The sequence below is a fragment of the Rhinatrema bivittatum genome, chromosome 18 (genome assembly GCF_901001135.1).
Source record: "Rhinatrema bivittatum chromosome 18, aRhiBiv1.1, whole genome shotgun sequence".
Classification (NCBI taxonomy): Eukaryota; Metazoa; Chordata; class Amphibia; order Gymnophiona; family Rhinatrematidae; genus Rhinatrema; species Rhinatrema bivittatum.
In genome coordinates, this window is record NC_042632.1 from 26,858,135 (window position 1) to 26,870,505 (window position 12,371).

Genomic DNA, 12,371 nt, shown 5'->3' on the forward strand with positions numbered 1-12,371 from the left:
ACCAATGAACATGCGCATATGTGCACCCATGCACTTCTATGAATGCTACCAGCCCTGTCTGCACTATTTCTGTACGGTGTCCATTATTCAGAAATAGTGTGCACTCTTATCAAAATGTCCAAATTAAAAAAAGGAAAACATTCACAAAAATGACAATTGATCCCACCCAAACAACACAACACAGCAAGAAAATATTGTATGGCCTGCACACCCATACAGGGGAGAGCTAGTGAAAGTCAAGGAATGGCCTAGAATCTAACAGCTAAGATTTAATGCTAAAAAGTACAGAGTAATGCAATTAGGTGACAGAATCCCAAGGGAGAGATACAGTATTGGAGATGAAATTCTTGTAAGCATGAAAGAAGAGTGGGATCTAGGGGGTGATTGTAGCTGATGATCTTAATGTGGCCAGAATGGCACAAGCCAGAAAAATGCTTGGGGAGAGGAATGGTTAGCAAAAAAATGGGAAGTGATATTGTCCTTTATGGGTCCCTGGTGAGACCTCATTTGCAATGCTACGTACAATTGCAGAGACTATAATATTCAAAAGGATATAAATTGGTTGGAGTGGCTACTAATGTAGTCAGTGGTAGAGATGTGAATCGTGTCCTCGATCGTCTTAACGATCGATTTCGGCTGGGAGGGGGAGGGAATCGTATTGTTGCCGTTTGGGGGGGTAAAATATCGTGAAAAATCGAAAAAACGTAAAATCGCAAAACCGGCACATTAAAACCCCCTAAAACCCACCCCCGACCCTTTAAATTAAATCCCCCACCCTCCGAACCCCCCCCAAATGACTTAAATAACCTGCGGGTCCAGCAGCAGTCCGGAACGGGCTCCTGCTACTGAATCTTGTTGTCTTCAGCCGGCGCCATTTTTCAAAATGGCGCCGAAAAATGGCGGCGGCCATAGACGAACACGATTGGACGGCAGGAGGTCCTTCCGGACCCCCGCTGGACTTTTGGCAAGTCTTGTGGGGGTCAGGAGGCCCCCCCCAAGCTGGCCAAAAGTTCCTGGAGGTCCAGCGGGGGTCAGGGAGCGATTTCCCGCCGCGAATCGTTTTCGTACGGAAAATGGCGCCGGCAGGAGACCGACTGCAGGAGGTCGTTCAGCGAGGGTTCTGGCGCCTCGCTGAACGACCTCCTGCAGTCGATCTCCTGCCGGCGCCATTTTCCGTACGAAAACGATTTGCGGCGGGAAATCGCTCCCTGACCCCCGCTGGACCTCCAGGAACTTTTGGCCAGCTTGGGGGGGGGCCTCCTGACCCCCACAAGACTTGCCAAAAGTCCAGCGGGGGTCCGGAAGGACCTCCTGCCGTCCAATCGTGTTCGTCTATGGCCGCCGCCATTTTTCGGCGCCATTTTGGAAAATGGCGCCGGCTGAAGACAACAAGATTCAGTAGCAGGAGCCCGTTCCGGACCGCTGCCGTTCCGGACCGCCGCTGGACCCGCAGGTTATTTAAGTCATTTGGGGGGGGTTCGGGAGGGTGGGAGATTTAATTTAAAGGGTCGGGGTGGGTTTTAGGGGGGTTTTAGTGTGCCGGCTCACGATTCTAACGATTTATAACGATAAATCGTTAGAATCTCTATTGTATTGTGTTCCATAACGGTTTAAGACGATATTAAAATTATCGGACGATAATTTTAATCGTCCTAAAACGATTCACATCCCTAGTCAGTGGTCTTCATTCTAAAGCATATGGATAGTCTTAAAGATCTACCAATGTATACCCTAGAGGAAAGGCAAGAGATATGATAGAGATATTTAAATATCTTAAATATTTCCAGGCACAGGAAGTGAGCTTCTTTCAATAGAAAAGATGCTCTAGAACAAGGGGTCATAGTAGAAGATGAAAGGGTATAGAGTATAGACTCAGAAGTAATCTAAGGAAATATTTCTTTACAGAGAGGGCAGTGGAAGCATAGAATGGCCTTCCAGTGGGAGTGGTGAAGACAAAAATGGTATCTGAATTCAAGAAAACATGGGATAAATACAGGGTATCTCTGAAGAAGTGATGGGAATTGTAAAGCAAAATTAGTTGAGTGGATGGGCAGACTAGATAGACCATATGGAGGTCCAGACACATTCTGGACAGCAAAGTTAGCCGGCTTTGGAGGTATATTCAATAGTGCAGGCTAACTTCAGGACATCTCTTTGGCCCAACTAGATTTAGCTGTCTAAGGAGCCGATGTAATAATGTTCGTGGAAAGTGGGCGCTAACTTTTCAGCGCCCGCTTTCTTAATGCATGCATGGCGCCTGCAAGGGGGTGCCACGCAATAGGTAAATTAGGGGGTTACGCTAGGAAGGAGGTGCTAGGGTCACTTGCGTGACTTTAGCGCCTCTTTGCTAACGTGACCCGCCGTGGCTGCCGGTTATGAAGACCGACGCCAGTAAACACAGCCTCAGTTTTCATAACTTACCTGTCTGCCAGTAATGAAAATGGCCGCTGAGTTTATCGGCGGCCATTTTCGACTCTGTGGCCATTTTCATTACTGGCAGATGTCCGGTTATGAAAACCGAGGCTGAGTTTACCGGCATTGGTCTTCATAACTCGGCGGTCTGCAGAGGGTTTTTTTTTTGTTAATTTACTTTAAAAAAGAAGTACAGAAAAAGAGGTTTTTTTTTCTGCTTTTCTGTACTTCTTTTACCTGCGCTCAGCTATTAATGCTTGCTCCAGGTAGGCGTTAATAGCTGAGCGATAAATGTGCATCTGAGATGCACATTTATCTTTTTGCATATGGAGTGAATGAGTAATAGGCTCATTCACATGCATTTCCATGTGATGAGCGCTATCTCATTCACTCTGCGTCGGACACGCATTAAATAGGCGTTAATCCCCCTATTTCATTAGGGGTGGATTAGCGCCTATTTATCCCGCGTCCGACTGCGGATTATACAGTGTGCTCAGCTGTGTGCACTGTATTGCATCTGTCCCTAAGTCATGCAGATAACTCTGAATATACCCCTCAAATGTCCCCAGTACCCATATTGTTGAAGAAAGCATGTACTTTTATCTGTGGACTGGAGGACATCCTGGAGACAGAGGTAGAGATTGGAATATGATAGTGCCGAGTTGATATCTCACTTGACAAATGTTCCAATATTAGGGTCAAATCATCATTTGATATCCTTCCAACTTAAGCTGCCATTATGAAACATAATATTGGTCAACCAGCAGTCTGGAAAATATAATGTAGCCTTTACATTGTGATAATTTATAGAATACATGCTCTCAGCAAGTAAGAGAACATGACTATGACTCAGTAAATAAGTTGGTAGATTCTTTTTATCATATACACCAATAGGGGGCACCAATTGGTGCATATGATATTTTCTTTTTATGCCACTTTGACATGTTTTATACATGACATTGTGCCAATGACTTTACAAAAAATGAAAAGGTCCAATAGTATAATTGATTATTCATTGAGTAAAATCAAGCTTCCTACTGAGAAGAGCACAAATGGCAAAAGCATAAAATATCCAAAAATACTGTGGCTTTCAAAGTAGCTCATAAGGTTTACAGATTAGCATTTATTTTATGTAAGAGGATTATTCACAGCAGCTTAATAACCCTCTTAATTTGCCATTCAAATTATTTTACTTAATTTGTTCTTTAAGTAAAACATCCCCATCTGAAACTGACAAGGAATTGCCTGATTGTCAATCATTAGTTGATTTTTTTTTAAACTAAGGGGATTATTTTCTAAGGACTTATCGCATGTGTTAGGGCCCTAACGCACCCGATAAAACCCTATTGCACGTGAAAAGGGCCTTTTCGCAGCAATAACATTAAAATTAGGGGGAGGGGAGGAGTCGGGGCAGAGTTAGGGAGGAGTCGGCAGCACCTCTGTCGGCAATAATGTTTTGAACATTATCGCCGGCAGTAGCACGGGGAATAGCACCAACTTTTACGGTGGCGCTAGGCCCGCAATAGCATGCAGCCAGCCGCATCGCGCAGAATGATGAATCCTGGCCTAAGATTGATCTGCTTTTAAAATCAGTTGTTAATAGAAGCGTTTTATTGAATAGGACAGAGGATGCAGTGCATCCTTCAAAATGACATTCTTTTGAGTATATCGTCTCTACTGAGAAGGAAACTATATTCAATTGCAGTGTTTTCCAACCCTCTCCTGGAAGCACACCTAACCAGTCAGATTTTCAGGATATTTCTAATGAATATGCATGAGAAGCTGTATGTTTGAACATGTTGGTGACACAGATTATGCAAATCTATCTCATGCATATTCACATTAGCTGTGCCTCCAGGAGCAGGTTGGGAAACACTGCTCAATAGTTCCTGTTTTTCAGATCCATGTCCTGTTGGAGTTTTCTGAAGGATCTTTTTTTTTTTATATATATTAGTAGCCATTGTGAATTGCCCTTAGAAGATAACGCTTTTTCCTAATACTCTTAAGAAATCTATTGTACATCCAGTTATAAAGCAAGGATTGTTCCCAGTTGATCAATGTTATATCTACAGGCCAATTTTTAATTTGCCGCCATTAACAAATCTCATTGAGTGGTCTGTATTGGCTCAGTTGACTGACATTTTTAGATTGACTGAAGGTGTTGTATGGGTTTAGACAAGGTCAGAGAGCTGAGATATTGCTTGTCTCAGTGTCTGATTATTTGCTCTTCAAAAGCAATGCAAATGGGGCAGATTGAAGTATTTTTGGATATTTCATCTGCCTTTGATACTGTATGTCGCTTTTTGTTATTGCGTTGGCTTGCGTTGGCATGGCTGGTCAGGCGCTTTGCTGGTTCCCCTCCTTTTGATCCAGGAGAAAATTTCAGGTGATGAAAAATCTGTATTTGATATAGTGTGATTTAAAAGTGGATGTCCCTCAAGGGTCTGTCCTTTCAACCATGCTTTGTAACATATATATCTGTTCCTTATGTATAATTTCAGATCAGCACGTGCCTATTTATAAAGTATTTACTCATGGCATTCAGCTATTTTTTTTCCATTGAGAATTGATCTGGCAATCACCTTGACTCAAGTGACTCATTGTTTGGAGAAAATAAAATCCTGGATATTACCTAATAAATTGGTGTGAAACATCAAGAAAACAGAGGCAATGTGGATTTCTAGACAACCTGCCCCTAGTTCTTGCACTGGTCTGGTTTTTGATAGTTATTTTAAACCTTTTGCTGAGTCAGTCCATAATCTAAGTTTTCAGATTGAGACTGCTTTAAATTATGTCTCATTTAAATATATTTTTGGGGTTTTATAAATTGAGTTATGTTTTATCAACTAATGATTTTAGAACAGATGGGACAGGGCCATTGTACGCTGTCCCGATGAGTTGCCGGCGCGCACAACTTACTTCAGCTCCGGCCCTGAAGTAAGTTCAAAAACAAACAAAAAAAAAGGATAGGAAGGGTTTGGGATTGGAGAGGAGAGGGGAAGAGGGAGGGAGTTTAGGTAGGGGGATAGGGAACTGGGAAAGGCCCAATTGCGTCGCCGCACGTAATTTGCAAAATTTCATCCCCTTGCGTGAGTTTCCCACACATGCACGCGCACATGGTAAAATCTGGAGCACATGTGCGCACGGCCACCCGATTTTATAACACGAACACACTGGCGTGTGCATGTTATAAAATCAGCATGTCCGTGTGTGCGTGCCAAGAACCCATGCGCACATGGACGCGTGGGCGCAACTTTTAAAATCTAGCCCTTAGTGTTGCAAGGCGGACCTAGCGATCATGTATCTCCAATGCTTGTAAAGTTAGGTTGGATAACTGTAGGACAGAGAATCAAATTTAATATTTTAATTATATGTCTGGTTTAATTTCAACGTACAAAACTTGTCAATCTCTGCGTTCACAAGATGATATGCTATTGGCTGTGCCTGCCCCTAAGCATACTTAGCATTTTCATAATTGGCCTAGTGTAGTAGAATATTCTCCCACAGTATTTGTAGCTGATTCAAGAAATAAAATCATTTCGGAAGCAAATGAAGGCACATTTATTTCTTGAGGCATTTGCCAATATTTAGTTTGAACGTGTTTTGATGTTTTAGTTGTAATTGTCTGTTATGTTTTTATGTAAATGTGTTCTGTTAATTTGTACACCATTTAGTTACATTTATTTCTTATAAGCAGTTTATGAGCATTTTAAAATAAAGACATAAGTGAATAAGCCTGTGATTTGTGTGCATAAAAGGCTCTGAAAATTCATCCCATCATGTATTAAAAAAAAATATTAGAGCTATTAACTCATTGTCTACTACATATTAAATATTTTTCACTATTGACAATATACCACAACAAAATAAATATATTATTTCAGCATTTTGCATTTTACCTTTCAAGCTAAAGGTGAAATTGTTTTGCAAAGAAAATAAAAAAAAAATTTTTTTATGAAAACATTTTCAACCACCTTTGCATGAAATCAAGATATTAGTGATAGAGGACGTCTAATATTTTCCTCATGCTCATTTTAAGGTGGGGATTTCCCAAACCTGTCCTGGTGATCCCCAAATCCAGTTGAGTTTTGAGCCTATCTGTAATAATATGCATGAGCTAAATTTGCATACAAAAGAGACCCAGTATGTATAAATTTATTTCATGCATATTTTTTTTCTGGAATCACCAGGGAAAGATTTGCGAAGTCCTGTTTTAAGGCATAGTGTTATATTGTAGCGATATCCTAAAACAGTCATCTTCAAGACAATTTTGGTGTGAGAAGATGAGGATTGTAACTGATATTCAAAATAAAATGATCATGAATAATTTTTGTTTACTTTTTAGGATCCTACCCACGGTTGTCTCTCAGCTTTAAATTGAAAAGAAACATTGGTTACTTCATACTGCAAACCTACATGCCTTCCATTTTGATCACTATCCTTTCCTGGGTTTCATTCTGGATTAACTATGATGCTTCAGCTGCAAGAGTCGCTTTAGGTAAAGAAAGTAAACTTCTCATAAATCTCAGACAGTATCCCATGGCTAGAAAATCATATATCTGTATGTTGGCATTCTTTGCTGAGCTATTAGGCTTTGATGTAGACACCTAATTCAGCCTTTACTTGGCTGACGCACACAATCTATTCCTGCCCGGAGGCAGGCGCAACTTCCAAAATAAAAGTTAGGGGGGGTTTAGGTAGGGCTTGGGGGTGGGTTAGATAGGGGAAGGGAGGGGAAGGGAGGGGAGGGGAGGGGAAAGTGGGGGGGGGGAGGCGGAAGGAATAGGGGAAAGCCATTGGGGCTCCCCTTAGGCTCAGCGTGCACAAGTGTGCACCCCCTTGTGTGTGCATGTTATAAAATTGGGCGTAGATTTGTGCATACTGGGTTGCACACACAAATCTACGCCCGCGCATTGGTACTAAAATCTGGCCCATAATGTATCTTTACAGAAAGAGTGGTGGGTACATGGAAAAGTTACCCATTGGTGGTGTTAGAGGCAAAGTCGGTGTTGGAAATCAAGAAAGCTTGGAATAAGCTGAGAGTGTTACTGGGAAGTTAAAATTAAATCAGATATCCCATAGGGTTTGCAATACTGAGGCAGTAGGGGATGATGGGCCCTTTGGCAGTTATCTACCTCCTGTTCTCTGATTCTATGAGCCATCTGCTATGACAAATGTCAGAACAATCTTTCGTGTCTAAACTTGATAATCTCAATTCAGTGGTTGGCCAAGTTCAAACTCTAACCTTAAGTAAAGGTCAGGAATTTATACAGCATAGTTTAGAGGCACTTGAGAATAATTCTAGGAAATTAAATCTGAGAATACTTAATTTTCCTAAATCTATTAGTATTTCTCCTATTGAAATGCTTAGAAAATTTTATGTTGAAGTTCTCAAGGTATCTCAGAATTCTATTCTTCCTATTACCAAGGCCATTTATCTTCCTTCTAGACAGGGAGCAATCCCTGGTGATCAGTATCCTTCACAACTTAATGTATTAGGAAATTTAACTGCTTTGTTACAAGAGTCTCAGATTGAAATTCAGGGTACTGCTACTTTGTTTGTTGTATTTGCAATGGAGCTTGATCGTATATGGACTATGAAATGTTCTTTCGAAATGAAAACAAAAATTTTCTTAGACAACAACTGGCATTATTTCCTGATGGCGACAAGTCAACCCAATTGAGACAGCAGGCCTTTTTGGCTAAGAAACAATGAGTTTATTTTACAGTTTCCTTGTAAATGTGTTCTAAAAATAAGTATAAACAAATTAGGGATGTTAATCGGGCTTTGGACGATTGAAAATATAGGACGATATTTTCAAAATCGTCAGAAATCGGGGACCCCCCAAAACGATAGGAAACCCCAACGATATTGATCATGGGGGTTCTCTTATCGTTTTGGGGGAGGGCGGAATAATGGCACACAAAAATAACCCCTAAACCCACCCCGACCCTTTAAAACTAATCCCTTAGCTTCCCCCACCCTCCCAACCCCCCAAAAACTTTTTACAGGTACCTGGTGGTCCAGTGGGGGTCCCTGGAGCGATCTCCCGCTCCCGGGCCGTCGGCTGCCACTAATCAAAATGGCGCCGATGGCCCTTTGCCCTTACCATGTGATAGGGTATCAGTGCCATTGGCCGGACCCTGTCACATGGTAGGAGCACTGAATGGCTGGCGCCATCGTGTGCTCCTACCTTGTGACAGGGGCTGACCAATGGCACCGGTAGCCCCTGTGACATAGTAAGGGCAAAGACTATCGGCGCCATTTTGAATACTGGCAGCCGACGGTCCGAGTGCAGGAGGTCGCTCCCGGACCCCCGCTGGACTTTTGGAAAGTCTTGGGGTCAGGAGGGTCCCTCAAGACTTGCCAAAAGCTCCTGGTGGTCCAGCGGGGGTCCGGGAGCGATCTCCTGCACTCGGACCGTCGGCTGCCAGTATTTTAGGTCCCCATAATGTGGTCTTATGAGGATAATGTATGTTTTCTTTTTTCAAGTATGTTTGATTGCTTTATTGTATTCGTCTTTTTTCCTGTAAGGTCTTTTGAGACTTGTTCAAAATTGTTTAAAAATTTGAAAAATAAAAGTTAAACAAAAAATGTTCCTTATTTATTCTGATTATACTATAGCACAGTGTTCTCAAACCTGCTCTAGGGTACCTCCAGCCAGCAATAATTTCAGGATATCTACAATGAATATTCATAAGACAAATTTGCATGCAGTTCCTCCATTGCACTCAGATTTATTTCATGCCTATTTATTAGGGATATCCTGAAAAGACAACTGGCTTTGAGTGGGGTGGGGGGGGGGGGTCCCACAGGTTCGGGAACCGTTACGACAGTGCATTTCATATCCTCAGCATTTTTAGCTCGTTTTTGTTCTAAATGACCAAGACAGAATTCAGATGAAATTTCTTATTTTAGAAATACTTAAAGGTTAGTGGTGATGTGGAAAAAGTTATTATATGTAAGGTAAGCACACATGACTAGTTGAATAGACACAGGATGGTCATACTACTAATAATATATTTTTTCTGACTCTGCTTTTTCCTGTAAAGGAAATAGAAGTTTAAATGATGATGGGAAGTACAAAAGCAAGAACTGTATTGGCACGTTCCTACCAAACTACAGAGATACTGTTACTCGGAAACCATAGGCAAGAGAGTGGGTTTAGGCCTAAGGGCATTAGATGTGGTCTCAGTAACCTTTAGGTTCAAAATCATGATACGACATAAAGTTTTCTTCTATATTTATGTATTTATTTATTTATTTATTTATGGTTTTTATATACCGATCTTCTTACATTATATGTAAATCAAATCGGTTTACAGAGAACAGTTGAATAAGCTTGCTTGTGGGCAATTACATATAACAAAGAACTTTTTTGAGTAACATATTGTATAACTTTTTGAGTAACATTTAAACATAAGAGCAAAAAATACATGGCTAAACATAAACATAAGAACAAAATATACATGGCACAACAAAGTCTTATATGTCTAAATCCAAGGGGGGAGAGAAGAATAGAGGGAGGGGGATGGAGGGGTTATATAGAGTACTTCAGTTTGCCCAACTGTACAAGTAATAGGAAAATAATAGAGAGTGATTAGAAATGTGCAGAAATGTTGAACTCAAATTAAGTAAATTTCATCCTGATTCAAATTCTGTTTAATTTTTTAATATATCCCAGATCAGTGGAGAAGTTAATTGAAAATTTACCAGCAAATCTGAGAAATATATGTCTAATTTGATATGTTCATGGATATTTTCTTTAAATGTACTAATTTGATGAGCCCAGTTTGCAAACCTCTAGTAGTGAGTGATAATACGATAAGTCACTTTGAAATCCTTCTTGGATATAAAATGCTGCATAGGCCTGGATTTATCAAGCCATGATATTTAGTCACGGGGGGGAGGAGGGATATAGCTACGATACCAGGCCTCTATCTCTGCAATGTTTTGTCTCACAGCAAAATATGTAGGGCAAAACAGCATAGCATCAGAACTTTACATGTGATGGTGTCCCCCAAAGCATGGTGACACCATTGCCTTAAAGAGCCACTCCAAAAAAAAATAAATGAAAAAGTAGGCAAAATGTGCAGGCTCGAAGCTGATGTCCCTCCTCAACCTGGAGCCACCATTCAAGGCACCCCCAGCAACCAAATAAACAAAATAGTTGGTTGTCAGGTGATGATGACACCCCCAACCCAATCACCAAGTCAGCCATAGGTTTCCCCCATCTCCCCATTCAAACCAAATATTTGCCATAGTATCCCCAGCACTCCCAACCTTCAAAAGTAAAAAAAAAAAAAAATACAGTTTGTCTATAGTGACTCCCCCTCCTCCGCCAGACCCTCAAATTCCTACAAACATTTAGTCTAAGTGAACTCCCCCTCCCCCATTCTCCAAGTCCCCTCCCACTAACAATTAGCTTAAAAAAAAAAGTGCATAATGCAGAAGGCCCAGGGCGCCTACTAGTCCCAAGCTTGGTCAGTGCCATTTTCGAAAATGACACCGAGAAGACCATGCCCGGTCATGTAACTGAGCCAAGGTCAGGTTGGCACCACTTTTGGAGAATGTCATTGACCAGGCCAGGGGCATGGGGATGCTCTGGGACCTTGGGACTGTACACTTTGACTTTTTTAAGGTAAAGGTGGCTGGAGAGGAATTATGGGGGAGGGGGAGAGAAGTCCACTGTTGACCAATGAGGTTTTAGAACTTTCAGGATCTGGGTAGAAGGGGGGAGGGGTCCACTATAGACCAACAATGAAAGTTTGAGGGTTGGGGGTGCCTCAGGGGATACTATGGCTAGTATTTGATTTGAATGGAGGGATGGGGGATTCCATGGCTTACTTGGTGATTGGGTTGGTGGGAGGGGAGGTCTTTATCATGCAACAATCAGCTAATATTTTGTTTATTTGGTTGTTGGGGCCACCTTGAGTCACACCGTGGGGTGACCCCCACACACAGGTGACCATTTTGCCTACTCTTGTAGCTCTTTAAATCTAACATAGGAGCATTGGAACCCATATTAGGGTCCCAATGTTCCCTTGTTAGATTAACATTTCCTCAAGAGGTGTAATAGAATTAATGTGGCTGACAACTTTCCAAGTCACCATGTTAATTTATTTACATCAGGTTGCCTGTTAATGAGTGCTTTCCATGGTTTTGTAAAATTCATGCTTGCAAATCCCATGCAAAGCAGCTCGTTGTAATAGGGCAGGGCTGTGTAAAATATTGCATATATCACCAAGATAGGATTATATCATCCGTTAGAACCCTACTGTTGCTTGATGCATCACCCTGTCATTTTGCATATTGAGAGCAATAATCCATGGGTAAAACCTGCAGAAATGGGGGGCTTTGATTATTACCTACTTGCATTGTGGGAAAATAAGTGCATTTTTCTAAAACACGTGTATTTCTCTGCATTGTTTAGATGATTTCCTGGGAGCAGGGAGAGGATGAGGGATCAAATAGTGCACATGGTTTTGAATTATCAAAATAGCACACAATAAGAGCAAATCTCTGCAGGTAATGTTTGAGGTGTCAGTAATCAAAGCAAAAGTATGCACCTACTTATGCTTTGATTATTCTTGCAAACCTACAGGTAAAAAGTACCTATCAAGCATTCACCAACACATATTTTTTTAATTTTTGCTCCTTTATTAATAGATGATACAGACCCAGAACATCTTGTGTGTTTTTCATCTCTTACTTTCTATAATCAAAATCATTCACAATATTTTATAACTATTCATTGATGATATAAATTGTCCCAATGTAGTGATGGTTGCCAAAACTGCCTGCTTGCAAAGTAAAGTAGATAATCAATCACAGTTATTTGTTTGGCAGTATAATTTATTGTAGCCATAATTGGCACATGAGTAAATAGAGAGAAGGTACCTAAAACCGTTTAAGAGAGAGACAGATAACAGCAGGAGAACAATGAGAGATATGGACT

The 12,371-nt window shown here is 41.2% G+C and overlaps 1 protein-coding gene across 5 annotated transcripts in view; it reads left to right on the plus strand.

Moving 5' to 3' along the window:
* The window catches only part of GABRB2 (gamma-aminobutyric acid type A receptor beta2 subunit), a 416,036-nt gene that overhangs the window by 384,831 nt on the left and 18,834 nt on the right, over positions 1-12,371 (plus strand). For all 5 annotated transcript variants that reach the window (XR_003853453.1, XM_029583899.1, XM_029583898.1 and 2 more), the window contains one exon: positions 6,758-6,910. Coding sequence is in view for 4 of the 5 variants with exons in the window: in XM_029583899.1 (XP_029439759.1) it covers positions 6,758-6,910 (153 nt within the window). In the remaining variant the exon portion in view is untranslated. The remainder of the gene's footprint in view (positions 1-6,757; positions 6,911-12,371) is intronic.